Here is a 22,318-nt window from a genome sequence, read left to right as displayed (position 1 = left end):
ACTATTTTGATCATAGATTTATATGATTATATGACCATAGATTTATATGATTTATATATAGTCCTAGTGGATCACTAAATAATTGTAGAGATTGGCCTTTCAAAGGAAAACAAAGTTAATTTTCAAAAATTGTATTAACATTTAAAGAGTTTTATCTCCTTCTGAGTGTTTGAAAAACTAAAGTATAAAGGCAAGCTTACTTTTATTATTAGCTTTTAATCTACTGAGATATACTTCAGAAAATCTTGTAATTTTCTTAGAATCAGAAAAATAGTAGAAGAGTCAACTCAGATGAAAGAAGTATAAAACAAACAAACAAAAAACCTATTTTGGGAGGATATAGTTCAGTGGTAGAATGCATGTTTAGCATGCACAAGGTCCAGGGTTCAATCCTCAGTACCTCCATTAAAATAAATAAGTAGATGAAAAAAGGAAACCTATTTTTTGATTAAATATATATACACAGTATTATTTATCATAAAACACTGTGTAAGTTTAACATATATCACATGTTGATTTGATACATTTGTTTATGGTAATACCATTGTCACCATAACATTAATTAGCACCCTATCGCATCACATAATTGTCATTTCCTCTTTATGGTGGAAATAATTAAGATCTAGTCTCTTAGCAGTTTTAATGATTATAAAAAATATTTTTGTCTACTTTCACTATACTGTGCATTAGATTCCAAGACTTATTTATCCATTAATTTCAAGTTTGTTAAACAACTTAACTCCTATTCTCTCACTCCTTATCCCCTGGTAACCACCATTTTACTGTTTTAATGAATTTGGCCTTTTTAGATCCACATGTAAGTTACATCATACAATATCTGTCTTTCTCAATCTGACTTATTTCACTTAGCATAATGTCCTCAAGTTCCATCTATGTTGTTACAAATAGCAGGATATCATTCTCTTGGCTGAATAATATTCAACTGTGTGTGTGTGTGTGTGTGTGTGTGTGTGTGTGTATTCCATAGTTTATTAATTTATTCATACTATGACAGGCACTTTGTGTCTCTGTATCTCACCTATTTTGGGTAATTTTGCAATAAACAGCAGAATGCAGATATCCCTTTAATAACTTGTTTTTTTCCTTTGAGTATATACCCAGAAGAGTAACTGAGGGATCATATGTTTTATTTTTAATTTTTTGAGGAGCCTCAGTATTATCCTTAGTGGCTGAACCAATTTACATTCCCACCAACAGTGCACAACAGCTCCCTTTTCTCCATATCTTTGCCAATGCTTGTTATTTCTTACCTTCTTGATGACAGGCATGCTGATGGATGTGAGATAATGTCTCACTGTGGTTTGATTTTCATTTTCCTAATGATTAGTGATGTTGAACATCTTTTCATGTACCTGTTGACCATCTGAATGTCTTTTGGAAAAATGTCTTAGTTCTTCTGCCCATTTTAAAATCAGATTGTACTTTTACTATTGAGTTGTATGAGTTCCTTACATATTCTGGATATTGATCCTTAATTTTTAAATGATAAGTTTGAATAATTTTCTCTGCAGCCTCTTCTTCAAAATTAACAGACTCAATTTTTAGAAGAGGTCAACAGGATCATTGGTAGGACCACCAAAGAGGTCATACCATATGATATCACTCATATGTGGAATCTAAAAAAAAAAAAAAGAAAAAAGAGGACACTAATAAACTCATCTACAAAACAGAAACAGACTAGCAGACATAGTAAATAACTTTATGGTTACTCGGGGAAAGGGCTTGGGAAGGGATAACTCAGGGAGTTTGAGATTTGCAAAGGTTAACCACTATATATAAAAATAGATTAAAAATAAATTCCTTCTGTATAGTACTGGGAACTATATTCAATATCTTGTAATAACGTTTAATGAAAAAAATTATGAAAATGAACACATGTATATATGTGTATGACTGAGACATTAATGCTGTACACCAGAAATTGACACATTGTAACTGACTATACTTCAATTTAAAAAAAAGAAGAGTCATTGATTGGACACTGGAAACAAGTTCACACATCCTAGCTCACTGGAGTGGAGGCAGAACTGGAATCAATACTGCTTTTTCCCCACAGCACTGTACAGCTGTTATAAGGAGTATAAGTCAGTAGTTAACCTCAATGTGCTAATAATTTAATAAAGAAATTGTCTATTCACATATATAAAAGAAATGTGGATTATACATAAGGAGTTCTAGGTTGTGTTGAGTATGCAACATGCTTGAAAGTAGAGAAAATGGCGATCAGTGTAGTCTGGGGCATTTAGTTAAATTTTTAAAATTTTCATTATTTATAAATTATGTTTTATATAAAGGAGGAAATGATTTAGATATATGGGCAAAATCAACAGAAATAATCACAGATAGAGTCAGTGTTTATGGAAATGGGTATGACACTGGGAAAAGGAATAAAAGACTTGATAATCAGTGGATATGTAATTCCTCAGCTATCCAGGATTACTGTTTTTAAAACTGAATAGCCCTCTCCTTAATCTTACTGATCTTCAAGCAATTCCTAAGATACAACTTTAACATATCTATTGTATGCATTTCTTCAAACAGGTCCTCCACTGGGAGAGTATATGAAAACCTTTTGCTCAATGAAAAAAACATGTATATAAAGAAAAAAATGATTTTAAATTTATTTTTAAAAATCTTTAATATAAATACTGACACTGAACTTATTTAAGAATACTGAACCAAATGTGGGTACCCTAAATTTGGACACTATGCTTATATAAATTCATATAGACAAACTTTTCCACCATAAGCATCCTCCCTGGAATTATCAAAACAGTCTCATGATTCCTGAGTTTCAGATTTGAAGTCATAGAGGCTGACATGTTAGGGGAGCAAATGTGCCCTAGAGTATGTGTGTTTGTATCAAAGAGACAGTAGGAGAGGCTAAAGAGAAAGTTCCTCTCCTTGTTGTAAAAAGAAAAATTTGAAGATAAAATTATGTACACGTTCTAAATTAGAATCTTTTATCTCCATAATTGTTATCTCAACAGACAAAGTAGAGATGACAGAGGATAACCACTCCTTGACAACAGAGTTTATCCTCACAGGATTCACAGATCACCCAGAGCTGAAGACTCTTCTGTTTCTGGTGTTCCTTGCCATCTATCTGATCACTATGGTGGGGAATCTTGGCCTGGTGGCATTGATATTTATGGAAAGTCGTCTTCACACACCAATGTACATCTTTCTTGGTAACCTCGCTTTGATGGATTCCTGCTGTTCCTGTGCCATTACTCCCAAGATGTTACAGAATTTCTTTTCTAAGGACAGAATGATTTCCCTCTATGAATGCATGGCACAATTTTACTTTCTCTGTCTTGCTGAAAGCGCAGATTCCTTTCTCCTGGCAGCAATGGCCTATGATCGTTTTGTGGCTATATGTAACCCACTGCAGTACCACACCATGATGTCAAAGAAACTCTGCATTCAGATGACAACAGGGGCCTACATAGCTGGAAACATGCATTCCATGATTCATATAGGCCTTCTATTTAGGTTAACATTCTGTGGGCCCCATCAAATCAATCACTTTTTTTGTGATGTTCTTCCATTATACAGACTCTCCTGTGTTGACCCTTATATCAATGAATTAATGATATTTATCTTTGGAGGGTCAATTCAAATCTTAACTATTGTCATAGTAGTAATCTCTTACCTTTTCATTCTTTACACGATTTTCAAAATGAAATCCAAAGAAGGAAGAAGGAAAGCTTTATCTACTTGTGCATCCCACTTTCTCTCTGTCTCAATATTCTATGGTTCGCTTCTCTTCATGTACATTCGACCAAATTCAGTTAATGAAGATGATAAAGATATACCTGTTGCTATTTTTTATACTTTAGTGATTCCTTTATTGAACCCCTTTATTTACAGTCTAAGAAATAAGGAAGTAATAAATGCTATGAAAAAAATTATGAAGATGTTATAATGTTCTGAAACAATTATCATGCTATGTGGACAACTGATTTTGATTTGATTAAAACTCTTTTCAAAACCAAGGAATAGTGAGAAAGTAGAAAATCGTAACTTTATACATAAAGTAATAAATTATTAACACATGAGTGGTGTATGAGTCAGATAAACAAGTTCAAAAAGGAGTTATTCTGCTAAAACATATTTCAAAATCTAAGTTACTACGTTTCATTAGGGGTGAACTAAATAATTATTCTTGATGTCAAAAATTGTGTCACAGTGTAATTAGTTCTACAGTTCTACCCTTTACTATTCATTTCAGAGTACAATGAGTTAACAATTTTCAGCAAATCCAACAAACCCTAGGAATAGAAGTCATATAAACACAGGTTGCCTCCACTTAATATTGTTGGCAAATTTCTGCAATCTGAAGGCATAATCTAACAAATTCTTCTATATCACAGGTTCTCAAAAATTAATCCCTTCTTGAGCAACACCATATGACAGAAGTAAACTATATATTTCTATTTGAATCTCAATTTTGAATTTAAGAGATTATATTTGAATATGAATTCATGCACAATACATAACTGCTAATCAACAACACTTTCTTCTTTATTGTTAGTTAATTTTCTATCAAGTCCTCTAAAACAGAGTATCTGAGTAATTGGTGATTTATTAATCTGTAGTTGAACATGCTGCTACTTATACTGACATTCCTATATATTGGATATTTTCATGTAGTTTCTTTTGTTTGGTAGTCCAGCATATATGACAGTGTAATTCCTGAAGATTTTAGTTAAATAAAAGGTTTTTTTTCTCTCTGGTATTAGTACTTGAACTCCTTGTTATTAGGAATACCACTAACATAGATTGATTTCAATGAAAAGTATTGATATAAGCATAGCACAAACAAAAAGCTGGAGATGTTGTTCAAACATAAATGAGGCAGAAAATATTGCAAATTACACATATATAAACAAAAATATTTATTGATCCTACATGTGCAATTAAGAAAGGAAAAAATAATTTACTGAAAACCTATTGTCTGTTAGGCACTAGGCTAAACCTTTCATATATATTAACTATTAAATAGTTAGACATGATTTTTTATGCTTTTCCTCAGTAAAAATCTCATTCTTTAAAATATTGAGGACTTTGCCCAAGTTTGTCCAGGTCATCTGGATTAAGCCAGAATTTGAAATAATACTGCATTTTCCCCACATCCTTGGGAGTTCAGAAAGTGGAGATCCTTGTAGCCTGGGATATTCAGTCTTAAGAGCATCAGAAGTAAACTGTGCCTTAAAAATGGGGACAATTTTCTGATATTTGGAGAAAAACAATAACGGGCATGACCAGAGTCAACATTTATGGAAAAGAGTGTGGCACTGGGAGTGGGGGATGACGTAGGTGACCCATGGGACAGAGTCAGAAAGTTGACAAAACTATCAGTGAGAGCTGTTGGTGAATATGGTAAAAAATGTTAGAAGGGGATCAGGTTACTGAGAATCTTAAACTCCACTCTAAGGAGTCTGAATTTATCTTAGAGAATCAAACACTGAATTCTTCCTGGAGCAGAGTAATATGATTGTATCTTTCAGAAACCTGATCTTGCAACTTACTGGAAAGAGACCTGAAGCAAGGAAACTAACTTCAATAATTAATATTTTAGGTGAGGAGAACTGACACTGGAGAATACTCTAAAAGGAGAGGGGTGCACAGATATGAGCAAAACTTCAGGAAAAAAATAGTAAATTGTCATATTGGATAATAAAATGAAAACCTATCTTCTTCCAGTGAATTTCAAACATGTCATAACTGATTTCATAGCAGCAACACTTAAGAAGGTGCCTAAGACATTTGGCCATTCAATGAATATTACCTTCAATATTATGTTTTTAATATAATTATGGAAGTAAATATATAATAGGCTTACTATTTTTATTTTTGAATTGAGTTGAATAAATTTAGTATTTCTTGGTTTTAATTTCTAATATTATAAATACTGATAGATATAACCCATACAAACAAAGCTCTTTAGGGTCCTAACATTTCACCAGCAAAAAGGAATACAGATACAAAGTTTTGAGAAGCTCTGAATTAGATGGATGTTGTACATTCTGTATCCAACACCTATTAGTGGACATTTTTAGTTATCTGACTTGCATGCATTGATTTAGTTTCCCTCTTCAAAGGATAACACAATTTTTGTTAAGTATTTCTGCACCACCTGCCCCTAAAACTTAGCACCACTGAATCCCAGAGGTCTGTTAAGGGAATAGTATGTGACTTATTTCAGGCCAATGAGAAGAAGAGGTGATTTTCTGGAAGTTTCTGGGAAGTATGTATCCTTTACTTTAAAAGAGATCCATGAAAAAGGTACTATTTCTCCCTCTAAACCTCATGGTTTGTGTATATGAAACCCAGCACAGCCTACATCCATTTTGCCACCAAGAGGAAAAGTAGCCTGGAGATGAAGTCAATATACAAAGGAGGGCATAGCTGAGCAACTCATTGGGAAACTGACCTAGAGACACTGGAATAAACCATTCCTTTGCATAATCCAACAGACCTTCTTACTATTTAAGCTTATTTGGAAAAGATGCTTTATTTGCAACTAAATAAATAAAACATAACTGATACATTTATGTCCCTTGCCTAATCTTTCATTTTTATATTCGTTTAAATTATCATTAGGCCTTCTTTAGCTTACAAATAACTTTTCGGCAGTATTCACTTAACTATTCAGCATATCTATTAAGACTTTTACTATCCTTACTAAATTTTAACTTCCTATAACCCCACTTATAAAAGTATAAAGGATAGACAGGTTGCATCATTTGTCCAAGGAAATACTAAGGTGGAAATCAGGAATCAGACCCAGGGTATCTGTCTCCTGAATCCATTTACTTATCCAGTAAGTCATACTATACATAACATAAAGAAGTAAAAGTAGCATGAGAGGATAACTTTCAAGAAGCTGAGTTGTTAAGTGGTCAGAGAGATAAGGCAAAGATGCAGGAAAGATGTGGATCAATAATATTTTCCTCCAAATTTATTCTGAAAATCTTCAAATTTATAGAAAAGTGGTGAAAATAATACAATTAATGGGTGTGGGTTTTATTAGCCAAGATTAAACAATTGTTAACATTTTAGCACATTAACCTATGTCCAAAAGTATATATAATATATTTCCTTCATTTATATATACAAATATGTATGATGACATAAAGATACTTTATGCATTAGTAGACAATGACATTCTTGTGGCTAAAGTAGGGACAAGGGCAGCATCAACAAAGAGTACATTAAGTGCTCCAACCCCACCTACCATGCACCACAGCTCAGAAATGAGTCTGAAAGCCTCCATTCCAACAAAAGGGGAACAGACCTGGCCCCTGTCAGGGCTGTGACAATCACAAAACAAAAACGAGGCCCCGCTCAACAATGAGGGCAAGCTCTGATCACCACAATGCCGGCCATACTCCCAATCAAAAGGATAGAAGCCAACACACGTGGAAGAAAGACGTGGCAACCATTCATACTAAGAACAGCCCTCACAACAAAACTATTAGATGGGGACAGTCTACACAGGAACATTCCCACTTTAAATAAAAACAAACAAACAACTAAAACAGCCCTTCAAGACCACAGTAGATAATTGGTACTCCTAATTCCATAGATCCAGAGAAATATAAGTAAAATGAAGAAGCAGAGGAACTACTCTTGATTAAAAGAACAAGAGAAGTCCCCTGAAAGAATGATCAGTAAAATAGACTTCAATAATCTACTAGATCATGACTTCACAAAGGGGATAATGAAAGCACTGCAGAAAATAAGAGATTATAAATAAACCTGCAGAATACTATAAAAAGGAAATAGAAGCTACAAAGAGGAGCCAGTTAAAAACAGAAAACTCAATGGCTGAGATAAGAGCTGAGCTAAAGGCAGTCTAAAGCAGACTAGATAATGCAGAGGGATGTATAAGTGACTCAGAAGACAGGATAACAGAAATCAACCAATCAGAACAACATACAGAAATGCAAGTAAAAATTCATGAAAGAAATATAAAGGACTTTTGGGATAATATAAAGCATCCTGAGCTATGCATAATAGGGGTACCAGAAGGAGAAGAAAGAGAAAAGGGGATTGAAAAGCTATGTGAAGAAATTATGACTGAAATCTTCCCAAACCTAAAGAAGGAATCAGATATCCAAGTACAGGAAGCACAGAAGTTCCCCAACAAGAACCCAAATAGACCTACACCAAGACATATTATAATTAAGATGGCCAAAGTTAAAGATAAAGAAATGATTTTAAAGGCAGTAGGAGAAAAACAAAGAGTCAGTTACAAGGGAACCCCCATAATGTTTAAGCTGATTTCTCAACACAAACATTGTAGGCCAGAAGGTAGTGGCAAGATATATTCAAAGTCCTGAATGAGTAAAAGCTGCAACCTAGGATAACTCTATCCAGCAAGGCTATCTTTTAGAATAGAAGGAGAGGTAAAGAATTTCACAGATAAGCAAAAACTAAAATAATGAAGCAATACTAAACCTATTCTAAAAGAAATATTGAAAGGTCTACTCTAAATAGAAAAGAAGCAGGATGCTATAGAAAGGAAAAAACTGTACTTGGAAATGCAGTAACTACAAGTAGTTGCAATACCATAAACATAAAGATGTAAAAGAGGATATCAAAATCATTAAGAGTGGGAGAGGGGAGCAATAAAATATGTAGATTTTTTTTTCCTTTTTTCATTCCTTTTAGGATGTGTTTGAGCTTATATGACTATCAGTTTAAAGCAAACACACCCTAAAAGGAATGAAAAAAGGATATAGTAATGGGTTAATATACTTGAAAAACAGGGTAACCACAAATCAAAGGCATAAAATAGTCACAAAAAACCCCCAAAAAGAAACCAAGATAATACAAGAAAATTATCAAACCACAAAATGAAAAAGAAAGGAACAAAGAGGAGATACCAAATCAACTGCAAAACTAAGTTCAAAAAGGCAATAAACATATCTATCAATAATTACCATAAATGTCAATGGACTAAATGCTCCAATCAAAAGACATAGTGGCAGACTGGATAATAAAATAAGAACCTACAAAATGCTGCATACAAGAGACCCATTTTAGGGTGAAGAACACACATAGACTGAAAGTGAGAGGATTGAAAGAGATATTTCATGCAAGTGGAAATGACAAGAAAGCAGAAGTAGCAATACTGATTTCAGACAAAACAGACTTTAAAACAAAGGCCATAAAGAAACATAAAGAAGGACCCCATATAATGATTAAAGGAGCAATACAAGATGAGGATATTATACTTGTTAACATGTATGTACCCTATATGGGAGCACCTAAAAATACATAAAGCAAATACTAACAGACATAAAGGGAGAAATTGATGGGAACACAGTCACAGTGGGAGACTTTAACACCCCATTAACATCACTGGACAGATCTTCCAGACAGAATCAATAGGGCAATGGAAATACTAAATGACACAAAAGAACACTTGGACTTGGTTGATACTTTCAGGACATTACATCCTCCCGAAACAGAATATACAGTCATTTCAAGTGCGCATGGACATTCTCTAGTATAGATCATATACTAAGGCACAAAAGAAGCCTCAACAAATTTAAGAGGATAGAAATTATTTCAAGCATCTTTTCCGACCATAATACCATGCAACTAGAAATCAACCATAGAAAAAAAATGAAAAAAAAAAAAGACAGCATGAAGATTAAACAACATGCTACTAAAAAAACCAATGGGCCAATGATGAAATCAAAGAAGAAATTAAAAAATACTTTGAGACAAATGACAATGAAAACACAACCACACAAAACCTATGGGATGCAGCAAAAGCAGTCCTAAGAGGGAAGTTCATAGCAATACAGGCCTTCTCAAAAGACAAGAAGAATCTCAAGTAAACAACCTAACCTATTACCTAACACAATTAGAAAAAGAAGAGCAAACAAAACCAACAGAAGGAAAGAAATAATAAAGATCATGGAGAAAATAAATAAAATAGAGCTAAAAAAATTGAAAAAAATCAAACCAAAAGCTATTTTTTGAAAGAGTAAACAAAATCAACAAACCTTAGGCCAGGCTCACCAAGAAGAAAAGAGAGAGAACATAAATAAACAAAACAAGAAAAGAAAATGGAGAAATTACAACCAATACCACAGAAATACAAAAAAAAAAAAAAGAGAGAGAGACAGAAAGAATACTATGAACAACCATATGGAAACAAATTGGACAACCTAGAAGGAAAGGACAAGTTTCCAGAAACATACAGTCCACTAAGACTGAACCAAGAAGAAACAGACCACTTGAACAGACCGATAACTAGTAATGAAATAGAATCAGCAAATTAAAAACCTCCCTACAATGTCCAGGACCAGGTGGCTTCACTGGGGAATTCTACCAAACATACAAAGAAGAATTCATACCGATCCTTCTCAAACACTTCCAAAAGATTGAGAAGGAGGGAGTACTCCCAAACTCATTCTGTGAAGCCACCATCACCTTCATATCAGAACCAGACAAAGACACTACCAAAAAAGAAAATTAGAGGCCAATATCATTAATGAACATGGATGCAAAAATCCTCAACAAAATATTAACAGAATCCAACATTACATAAAAAAGATCATACATCATGATCAAGTTGGATTCATCCCAGGGACACAAGGATGGTTCCACATATGCAAATCAATCAACATGATACACCACATCAACAAGAGAAAGGACAAAAATCACATGATCATCCCAATAGATGCAGACAAAGCATCAGATAAAATTCGACATCCATTTATGATAAAAACTCTCACCAAAGTGGATACAGAGGGAACATATCTCAATGTCATAAAAGCTATTTATAACAAACCAACAGCCAGCATCATACTCAACAGTGAAAAACTGAAAGCCTTCCTGCTAAAATCTGGAACAAGACAAGGATGCCCACTCTCACCACTTCTATTCAACATAGTCTTGAAAGTCCTAGCCACACCATCAGTCAAGAGAGAGAAATAAAAGGGATCCAAATTGGAAAAGAAGAGGTAAAACTGTCACTATATGCAGATGACATGGTATTATATATAGAAAACCCTAAAAGCCCCACACAAACACTATTAGAGCTGATAAAAGAATTTGGCAAGGTAGCCAGATACAAAATTAATACTCAGAAATCAGTTGCATTTCTTTAAATTAACAATAAAATAATAGGAAGAGAAAGTAAAGAAACAATCCCTTTTAAAATCACATCCAAAACAATAAAATACTTAGGAATAAATCTGAACAAGGAGGTGAAAGACTTATACATGCAGAACTACAAACCATTGATTAAGGAAATTAAAGATGACAAAGAAATGGATTGATAACCTATGCTCTTGGATTGGAAGAATCAATATTGTTAAAATGGCCATACTGCCCAAGGTAATCTACAGATTTAATGCGATCCCAATCAAATTACCCAGGACATTGTTCACAGAACTAGAACAAATAATCCTAGGATTTATATGGAATCATAAAAGACCCAGAATTGCCAAAGCAATATTGAAGAAAAAGAATGAAGCCAGAGGAGTAATCTTCCCAGACTTCACACACTGAAATTGACACATTGTAACCAAGTGTACTTCAATAAAAAAATGGGCAAAGATCTTACAGACACTTCACTAAACTAGATATACATATGTCAAATGAGGTCACAAAAATATACACAATATAATTTGTCACTGGGGAAATGCAAGTGAAGACCACTATGTGATACCATGTGATATCACCTATTAAAACGACTAAAACTGAAAATACTAATCATACTGAAAGCGGCAATGCAGATCTTCATACTCATACATAGGTAACAAAATTAGATAAAAGATAATTACAGAAAATTTAAGGGGACACTAAATTTAAGTCAAGTTTGGGCTATGTTGAAGCTACTCATGCACATTATACTGATGACTCCGCCCTTCTGCTGAGTTGCCACATGACTTCTCTTTGGTCTATAGTGATTTTGTTTTCATGCTTTTTTTAGCTTTCATTAGCACAATTCTAAGGACACAGGATAAGCGATTAATGAGTCTATCAAAGTCTATGTCCTGTGCTTTCCCCCTAGCTGACAATCTAATCCCAAGCAGAGGTTAAACATTTTTGAGTTTTCAGACATCAAAACCAAAATATTAACATTTTCATATTATACTATTTTGACAGAAATAATGTCATTATTTTTCTAAATGAATGATCAGTGGTAACTTCTCAATAATTAAAGTCAAATCTGAACATGTGAGCAGCATGTTCAAAATCTCTCAACAGTTTTCCTTTAAGATGGGGTAAAGAACAAAGCCCCTGACCTAGCCTCCAGATCCTATGTGATCCCACCCATGTCAGTCTTCCTTGTCCATTCTGGCTTCTCAGCTTCTCTTTGAATACCAGCTACAATTGCCTTTTTTGTTTTGTTTTGTTTCTGTAATGATCTACCTCTCTGATCAGCTAAACCTGCAAATGAAGGGAGACCCTGAGGATGGCAAATGTCCAGATGCATCACCTTGTTAGAAATGAAGACCCTCAGGACTCATCCCTGACCTACTGAAACAGAATCTGCATTTTAAGAAAATCTCCAAGAGATTCACAGGAACTCAAGTTTGAGAAGGACTGATCTAGGCCACCTTCCACTGGGGTCTTTCCTTTTGTTTTTCCTTTGTTCCTCTCCCTGACCTATGTCTAATAAGATTTCTCATCAATTTTCATTGTAAATGGGGAGTTAGGTATAGGTCTGGATGTGAGCCAGTTTCCATGAGGAGGACAACTTTCTTGGAGCTGGATCCTGAAGGAAATCTAGAACTTTGACCTTATTAAAATCATGTGTGATTAGGTAAGCAAGACCAAACTGATCAAAGGACTCAGAGTATCAAAATTCACAGATAAACTGGAGTTTGCATAAAATGTAAGGAATGTCATCTGTGGTGGAAAGTAGTGCCACTTCAATTGTTAAAACTGGAACTGTCCACAATGACTTGATGTTTATGATTTCAGAGTCTGGAATGCCCTGTGGGACAGCCTGGATTCCTCACACATGTCCAAGTGCATAATGCCCAGTAGAAAAGCTTAGGTTTGTACTAAAGGGAATCCTTGGGCTCCATCAGGGGAATTTTAGTTCTTTACTCCTTCCTTCCATGGCAAAAGCACACAGTTGTACAGTTAGTTGACTCTTGTATTCAAAACAAATTCATATAAACAAAATTTTCCTGAGTTTGGAAGATAAAGCTTCCAAAATGAATCAGTGTGCAAAATATTGCTGCCTCTGTTATTATCATTCCAGCACTCTTGTACACTTTTCTACTTCAGAAAGCTGCACTCTGAAAGGATCTCAACAATTTAACAGATACTGGTGAGAGAAAAATCACTTTTATAACTTCCATTATATTTTATAGAAAGTTAAAATAATGCTAAATTTATAATAATTTTGATTTGGTTACAAGGTACCAAAATAGTCAGTTGAAAATGGAAAACAAATAGTGAATTATCTATAATAATTTATTATTGTAAATAAAATCTGGATAAGCAAAATAGCTCTAATACTACATTGTTACCCTTTAATGATATGTAATTATCTTTTCAGAATAATTATAATGACTCCATAGGATAAGCTTCCATGAACTAGGACGTTAAACAAATTAAAAGCGGGTTTACGGATTTAGGTCATAATGTTTCCTGTATAAGAAATCTTTCTGATAATCGTGTTCAAAATACTTATTCCACTTAATTAACTACATCCTCTGATTAAATTTTAAGTTAAATCACTTAAATGGTAACCTCTCCACTTTTCACCCACTTCTGACAATAATTTCATTGAAAAAATATAATGGAAAAATGCACAAAATGTTTTTCCAGTGCTATTTTCAATTTTATGACTTAATAAGTGTCCATACACTGAATTGAAACTTTTGAATACTTAGTTATTTGGGATGCATGGAAGAAAATCCATTCCAAATAAATGTTCATTTAACAAAATCAGTTATTGGCAATAGTTATTTATATTGCCTGTATTAAGTTCCAGTCATTGGCTCAGTTTTTTTCTGATAACAAAACTGGTGGAGAAGCAAAAGCTGTCAAGCAAACATAGCAGGATTTCTAGGGAAAGTCTGCTGTAATCACAGTGATAAAGATTCTAGGCAGTGGCAGCATATTTATTAATACAAATTTATAAAATATAATTCAAGTGAAAGTCTCTATCCCATACACAAATTCCATAGGAAAATAAACTTGGGGTTTTGAATAAAAGTAAAAGAAATGATTCCCAGTGCTGACAACTTTTAATGAAAACCAGAGTTAAGACAAATATTTAAGGCCTACCTCAAGCCTTTCCCTTTATTCATCTTCAGCCTTTGTCTGATACTTTCTCTCTGCCTCTTTATTGCTTTGTGTTTCCTTATCCATCTATGCCCCCTCTTGTCTTCTTGCTTCTTTTCACTCACGCAAATTTCCCTTTCCATGCCTTTATCCTGTTTCCTCTCAATGCCTTCCTCCCACTCTTTTGAAAACCTTCATGACGTTTTTCCTCAAGACAAGAAATTCACATGTGTCTCCACATTTTGGCTACTCTTTCATTCTCCTCACTGCTGTGCCACTTGCTCCCCATTCATTTCTCATTATTCTCCGACTTCAACTCTATCATAAAATGGAAACTGCTCAAACTAAAGCCACTACAAATCTCTTAAATCCTACATGCAGTGGTCTCTGTTCACTCTTTATCCTACCAAAGCATTTATTTTGCTTTAGGAACTGTACTTTCCTTTGTCATTCATGACTGTTTTCCTCTCTTTAAGTCCTCAACACTCAACTTCCAATTCCCAACCGCTTCTCTGGTCAGTCTGCTCAGTAGCCTTTTCTGGTCTTTCCTTTTCTCTTTTTGTGGGAGCCAGTGTTCCTTGTTGCAAGGCAAAGTGAGTTAACTGAATAGACAGTGGCAATAACAAATAAATGCTAGGGAAGCTGGAGAAATCCACTGGAGAAATGGGCAGGAACACAGAGAAAGAAGAGACAGTAGACAGCCAAAATCGTGTCCCAACTCTAGCTCAATAAGAGCTGCTGCCATTGCTGCTGAACTTAAATGCCACAACTCACACTGACAATGCCACTGTTGTGGGCACAGGACACATTCTGGTATCATGATATTGCTCCTTTGGTTGATTTGCAACCAAAAATCTCTTTTTCCACATTTGAACCCTTTCTCCCTTCTTCGTATTCCAAATTCAGTGTAGGTGAGTTTGAGTGGATAACCTTAGTTAGCCTAGTTCCCTCATTCTAGGTTCAAGAGGAATGGGAAACAGTTTTTAGAATTTTGGCTTCCAGAGTGAATGACATTTTGTCTACCACCCAGAATTGTGTGGCAGTAAAGAGTATCAGATATTTTCCATCTAATAAATGATGGATACTCATTTTAATTTAATACAACTCCCTCACATTTATCCTCACTACTTTCTTCTTTTTACCTTATTCACATTGTCCACTGGAGAGGTCATATATTCTATGCTTTCAGCCACCTCACTGATGTCAAAGTCGTTATTTCTATTAAGCTCTTGTAGAATCACACTGCTAAGTTTATGCCACTTTGATGTTCAGGAATGGTCCTTGCAAAAACTGGTCACTGCATCTGAGTTTTCAATCTCAATTTCTGATGATCATCTACCCAGACATCAAGTGACTCTTTCACCTTTACTAACCAATCCTTCACATCTAATATATCACCAAGTCTTAATGACTTTACATTCTGATTTATTTTGATCTATCTCTTTGTCTTCCTCAAAACTCCCAGTGAACTAAGAACTTCACATATATTTTAATCACCTGGGAAGCAACATATTACTAAATGCCATTTATGACCTACTGAATAAATTTCTGAAGTAATATCTGAGAACCTGTATTTTATACCAAAACTCCTCCAGATAATTGATGTGTAACATGGTTTGGGAATCACTGGACAAAAGTCTCAGCTTCCTGATCAGTATTTCTGGCACCAGATTCTTCATTCTGAAGCTTATTTTCTAAAAGCAACTATTTATTTTTTTAAAAAAGTGGTGATGCTACTCCCTGTCTTAACAGTTTTCAGTGTTTTCTTATTAGTTTGAAGAACAAAATTTAAGGTCTTTTACATGGCACTAAAAAATATTATAATCCAGGCCCTTCTAACATCTTTACTTTTGATGTTGCATCCATAACCTAAACACAAGATTAACTCATTTAATAGTTTCCCGATAAATTTGATCATGTTCAGAATGTCTTTCTTCTCTTCATTCCTGTACATATTTTGAAATAAAATAATTGTATGTTTCCAATATGACAATTTCCACAAATACTTTTTTATGTATTTTAGTAAGAGGAAATAAAACAAAGGGAATTTAGGCTAGTGTCTGGTTTTACTTCAGTTACATTCACCAAATTCTTTTTTTAAATTCTTGATGGCTGTCCATTTTACATTTACTGCATTTTATTTCAGAGGCCAGCAATTAAGGAAATGGAAATGAAAAATGCAACAGAGCTGACAGAGTTTGTTCTCACAGGACTTACGTATCAACCAGGGTGGCAAATCCCCCTGTTCCTGATGTTCTTGATGATATACCTCATCACCATCGTGGGAAACCTTGGTCTGATTGCTCTCATCTGCAATGACCCTCAACTTCATATTCCGATGTACTTATTCCTTGGGAACCTGGCTTTTGTGGATAGTTGGTTATCATCCACAGTGACGCCCAAGATGCTGGTCAACACCTTCACCAAGAATAAGATGATCTGTCTCCCTGAATGCATGGTACAATTTTTTTCCTTTGCAGTCAGTGCAACAACAGAATGTTTTTTGCTGGCAACAATGTCATATGATCGATATGTAGCCATATGTAACCCGTTACTTTATCCAGTGATTATGACTAATAGACTATGTATACGGCTGTTATTCTCATCATTTGTAGGTGGTGTTCTTCATGCACTAATTCATACAGGTTTTTTATTCAGATTAACCTTCTGTAATTACAATGTAATACATCACTTTTACTGTGACGTCATGCCATTGTTTAAAATCTCTTGTACTGATCCTTCTATTAATGTTCTGATGATTTTTATTTTTTCGGGTTCAATTCAGGTGTTCTCCATCTTCATTGTTCTTGTCTCTTACACACTAGTTCTTTTTACAATTTTAAAAAAGAAGTCTGTACAAGGCATAAGGAAGGCCTTCTCCACCTGTGGAGCCCACCTCCTATCTGTCTCTTTATCCTATGGGCCTCTTCTCTTCATGTATGTGCGCCCTGGATCTACACAAGCAGATGATCAAGATATGATGGACTCTCTATTTTACACTGTCATAATTCCTTTCTTAAATCCAATTATCTACAGCTTGAGAAATAAGAAAGTCATAGATTCTCTGACAAAAATGTTAAAGAGAAATATTTAGATCTAATATTAGTAAGTGTTTTCTTACATGAAATAACACAAAATTATACAGATTAGACATTGCTGTGTGTTGATTAGCATTGAAAGTTTTCTTGCATTCATAATTGTCCTATTATTTTAATAAGATTTTACTACCTAATATATCTTTAAAATATTTGCATAGCTTATCAAAAATACAGAATTTTAATCAAGTGTTCATCTCCTACTAAAATAAGTAAAGCAGAAATTAAAATGAAACATTTTTACATGCTTGTATATTCTTAAATGTGGTTTTATAAGTACATTTATTAAACTTTTATTAAGTACTAAAATAGTGTTGTACATCTGAAAAGTACTTGAGTATAAGGTCTTTGATAGTAATACAGCCTGGAGACTTGTGTCACATATAACTCCACAGGGTTAGCATGTTTGTGTCTGAGTGAATAGAGGCAAATCTCAGGACTTGTGCTAGCCAGCAAAAGGTTCTTTCATTCTACTCTATCTGGGACATGGATTCACATGTCATGTAAGACAGAGAAATAAAAAGAATAGAAAAAAAATGAGGAGAACATAAGAAGGGAGTTAAGATAGTGAACGTCAGGCCAAACCATATGAAGATGCTCTTAACTCAGTGTGCTTCCATGAGAAGCTGGAAGAACTGAGTTGCATCTCCCTGTCTATAATGCTTCTTAAGTCCTTTTCTAGCTGTTTGTTTGTTGTTGGGAAATCTGAAAAGCTTTACTAATTCAGAAAGCTAAGAATTTAGATTGAAGAAAAAACTGGGATGGGGAAGAGAGAAGTGATAGAATAGGAAGGAAATGGCTCAATCTTCCAAGAATTAAAAAGAAAATAACATTTATAAGATTAAGTAATCAGTAATATTTAAAAGTTATTGGATGTGTTGTTGACAACAAGGAGATTTAAATGTGTATGATCATAGTTCAAATAATGTTAAGACCATATAATGTCATAGTTCTCAGTGGTTGGGACAGGCATGAAAATGAGCAAGCTTTTGGATGTTTTCTGCCCTAAAAGTCCCTGTAAGTCCCTGTAAGTTCTCATATGCCATACTGTTTAAGTATAATAAGTAATCCATTTCCAGGTCCATCTCTGCCCTTCCTCTCTCAACACTGAAATTCCACATGCATTCCTACTGATTTCACTCAGGCCTTCACCTTCAAAATTATCAGCCTTTGTATTTTCTAAAACTCTAGTTATTTATCCTTTCCAAGCTGTTCATATTCTTTTCATTTCCAAACATAGCTGCCAGATTAAACTTGATGAACAGGACTCTGATTAAATCATATCCTTCTTCAACAACTTTTAGAGGATTGTTTTTGCTACCAGATTATAGGCATATATGGTATACATATCTAGAGTTGTATATATACCTATGCAGATGATTATTTCTTGTTATGTATGTCAAGATTATATTACATATAAATATTTTTATTATACATATCTATATATACAGATTATACGATATATAAATACATCTACATATTTATTTATTTATTTATACCTCATCCTGCACTTGTTCACTCTGACATTATTTGAGGTCCTTTCAAATAAAACATTGATTTAACTTAGTTTAACTTGGAAGGCTCCTCCTCCACAATTCTAAGTTATAGACTTCATCCTGAAAGCCTTCTGGACAAACCTCTCTGCCTCAGGTTGATGCTTCTGCTCACACAAGACCCTCCGCAGAGAATCCTCCCCACTCAACTGCTTCATCTTCATTTAAAATTGAAATGGTATGATTTCTTCAAATTCTCTCTCAAATGTTACAACTCCCAAGACGCATTTCCAGATTATCTCAAAGAAAATAGGAATGCTCACTGATTTAAAACATTTAACAGTTTATTTATATTTCTTGGCCACATTTGTCCTTGTAAAATAATATTTTTGGACTACAAGTTCTTTATGATTACAATGTAGAAGTCTTTCTGTCTTTTGTAGTAGGTAGCACAGTAGCACAGTAGCTTACACACATGAAGTCCTAAATAAGCATTAGTGAAATATTGGTAATATTAAAGTAACTGACAGCACAAATACATGAACTGTGTAAGTGTGCATATCACTCTTTTCGAGCTGGTAATGAGCCCAGCGACATTACTGGGCCTGGGATGGCTGCTGCATGCCAGCTTATTTCTACGATTTCTTTCATGACAATCACAAATATCATACATCAAAAGGAATTATTCTTGCTTTTATTATAAGTAGGACTGGACCCTTGGACAGGATATGACAAAATATCAGGGAGAAGTCCTCAAATTAAGAAGTTTAGTTTAAAGATACAAGTATTATATAAATATCATTACTCTATATTCTTGGAGGTACAGGTCACAAGATTAGACAAAGTCACCTGTCTTATTTTTGTTCCTCTGAGGGATTGCCTCCAGGTCCTGGGAAATGGGAGTGGATTAATCACATTCCAGTTGCTTTTACTCTTCTCCCTAAAGAATTATTGTTATTGCCTATCTCCATAGTTTGTTTTTTTCCTTTTTATTGCTTTATTGATTGAAGTATGGTCAGTTTACAACGTTGTGTCAATTTCTATTGTATAGCATAGTGATTCAGTTACACACATATATACTCCTTTGCATATTCTTTTTCATTATTTGCTATTATAAGATATTGAATATAGTTCCCTATGCTATACAGTAGAACCTTGTTATTCATCCATTTTATATATAGTAGTTAGTATCTCCAAATCTGGAACTTCAGTTTGGTCCAGTTTATTCCTAAGTATTTTTTGATGCTATTTTAAGAGTTTTTTGTTTTTTGTTTTCTTACTTTCTGCTATTTCATTGTTAATGTAAAGAAATGCAACAGATTTCTGTATGTTAATCTTGTAACCTATTTTGCTGAATTTGTTCATCATCTCTGGTAGTTTTTGTGTGGAGTCTTTAGGATTTACCATATATAGTTTCATGTCATCTGCGTATAATGACAATTCTACCTCTTCTCCTCCAATTCAGATCCCTTTTCTTTCTCTTATCTGTTTTCAATGGCTAGAATGTTCCATACTTTGTTGATTGTTATTGCTGTCTAATGTTTCCATTGTTCAGGTGGTTTCCTGTCAATGATTTAGATTTCTGCTTGCTCATACATTGTAATGATCCAAAGACTAACTGAAAGTATAGGCAATTGATGTATATTTCTTATGTCATCACTTAGAACCGTTTCCTAATGGATTTTTCTTTGAATGAGAAGTTTGATGTCAACCTATGAGTCTATGAGTGGGGTACAGTCTGTCAAGTGAACATTACCTGTCAAGTCCTAATTTAGGTTTGTGAATATGGAATAGACAATTGGCAGCCTCTCAGAAACTCAGATTTCCTTGTAGCCTTCTCTTGTATATGTCTGGTCAACAGATTCCTGTGCTGTGATTTGACCTTACAAAAATCCCCAGTCAAATGATGTGATCTCACTCACTTCTGTTACAGATTTATTCATTTTGTACATTATTTTCACCATTTCAGAGGCATGTTGGGAAAAAGGTAAAATATTCACCTGTGAAAAGTCCATATTTTGGATAAGATATTCAGCTAATTCCTTTAAAGAGAAAATATGAAATATATATGAATACTAAATATATACTGTTTAACAGCTACTTAGGTGTGAAGGATGATACATCATTTTGCTAAATTCACCCAGTTGTCTGGAACACTGCTGATACTGGATTAAACAATCCCTTGGAAATACAAATAGTATCCTTGAAATACTCTTTCTTATGAAGGTGCATTCAATAACCTGGAGATTAAAAGGAATGCATAATTCCTCTTTATATGCATGTATATATGATTTTTCTCATCACCTTATGTAGGCCCCCACCTGAAGGCTCTAGAGAATAAGGCATGGGCTGAACTAATAAACAAGCTGTGAGAAATGTCACATAGCTGGGTGGATAAGAGATGGTCATGTAGCTGGGTGGATAAGAGATGGCTATTTAATGTATTCAGTATGGGCGGCTGGATAGCCAATGATGGGTAGGATCCTCAGAGGAGGACAACCTAAGACAGGCACAGGCGGCTGGATAACAGATGGCCTACTTAATGAAGTTTGGTGACAAACTTTAAAACAATCTGTCCTTGATCGTGTAACATCCTGGGTGCTTACAGCTGGAGCCTGGGAACCTAAATAGCTTAAGATTTTTAACATTGTTATAACTTAGATGGTATGTGAGTCATCATGCATGTCCTATATAAACCCTTTTACAAAAAGCAATAAACAGAGAGCTGCTTCGCTTCTCTCCACACGGTGTTCACGTGTACATGATATCACGCCACCGACACCTTAGAATACCTTCTAGTAGAAGTGAGAATTCTACTGTTGAGGACCTTGTGGATAAAATTATCCTATACTATGTCCAAAGAAATAACATTATTAGGATTAGGCAAAAACAAATCATCGAAACTAGAACGATGTAATTAAATTTTGGTTGTTGACTAACTATGGCAAATCTTATGTACTACACGTATCTGCAATGTGTCAAAACCTCTCGGTATAGGCTTTCTCTCTCTTTTTTGTTGTTCTTTTAAAACAAAGGTTCTCAAAATTCAGTGGGCATCAGAATCACCTGAGAGCTTAAGAAAGCACAGATTGATGGGTATCATGCTTGAGCTTCTGATTCAGTCCTATTAAAGCTGTTGTTTTGGAACTACACAATGCAAGCCACTGATGGGGACTGAATGTTGGCTTCCCTCAAAAGTCATATATTGAAGTGCTAACCAACTACTACGGTGCTACTTAGAGTGGGGTCTTTGGGAGGTAATTACGCTTAAATTAGGTCATGTGAGTAAGGCTTTCAAGATGGATTAGTCCCCTGTTAAGGAGGGAAGAGATAATAGAGTTATCTTTCTCTACAGGAGTTACTCAACCAGAAAAGGCCATGTGAAAAGGCAGTCTGCTACTAGCCAGAAAGCAAGTTCCCACCACGTAC

General features: G+C 34.5%; 2 protein-coding genes and 1 long non-coding RNA gene across 4 annotated transcripts in view; 2 read left to right on the top strand and 1 right to left on the bottom strand.

Moving 5' to 3' along the window:
- Positions 1-22,318, bottom strand: part of LOC140698068 (uncharacterized) — a 218,045-nt gene that overhangs the window by 116,512 nt on the left and 79,215 nt on the right. The gene's annotated exons all lie outside the window — the stretch shown is intronic.
- Positions 3,023-3,949, top strand: LOC102544417 (olfactory receptor 5K1-like). Its single transcript, XM_015242520.3, has one exon. The coding sequence runs from the start codon at positions 3,023-3,025 to the stop codon at positions 3,947-3,949; it is 927 nt and encodes a 308-aa protein (XP_015098006.3).
- Positions 11,645-17,395, top strand: LOC102537149 (olfactory receptor 5H2-like). Of its 2 annotated transcripts, XM_031672324.1 has the most exons (2): positions 11,645-11,656; positions 16,463-17,395. In XM_031672324.1, the coding sequence occupies exons 1-2, from the start codon at positions 11,645-11,647 to the stop codon at positions 17,393-17,395; spliced, it is 945 nt and encodes a 314-aa protein (XP_031528184.1). The 2 variants fall into 2 exon arrangements, with proteins under 2 accessions (XP_031528184.1, XP_006208127.1); XM_006208065.3 differs by lacking the exon at positions 11,645-11,656 and having other exon boundaries at positions 16,445-17,395.

Source organism: Vicugna pacos, chromosome 1 (assembly GCF_048564905.1).
Source record: "Vicugna pacos chromosome 1, VicPac4, whole genome shotgun sequence".
NCBI classification, from domain to species: Eukaryota; Metazoa; Chordata; class Mammalia; order Artiodactyla; family Camelidae; genus Vicugna; species Vicugna pacos.
The sequence above is the reverse complement of the archived record's forward strand: the minus strand, read 5'-3'. Positions and strand labels throughout refer to the sequence as shown.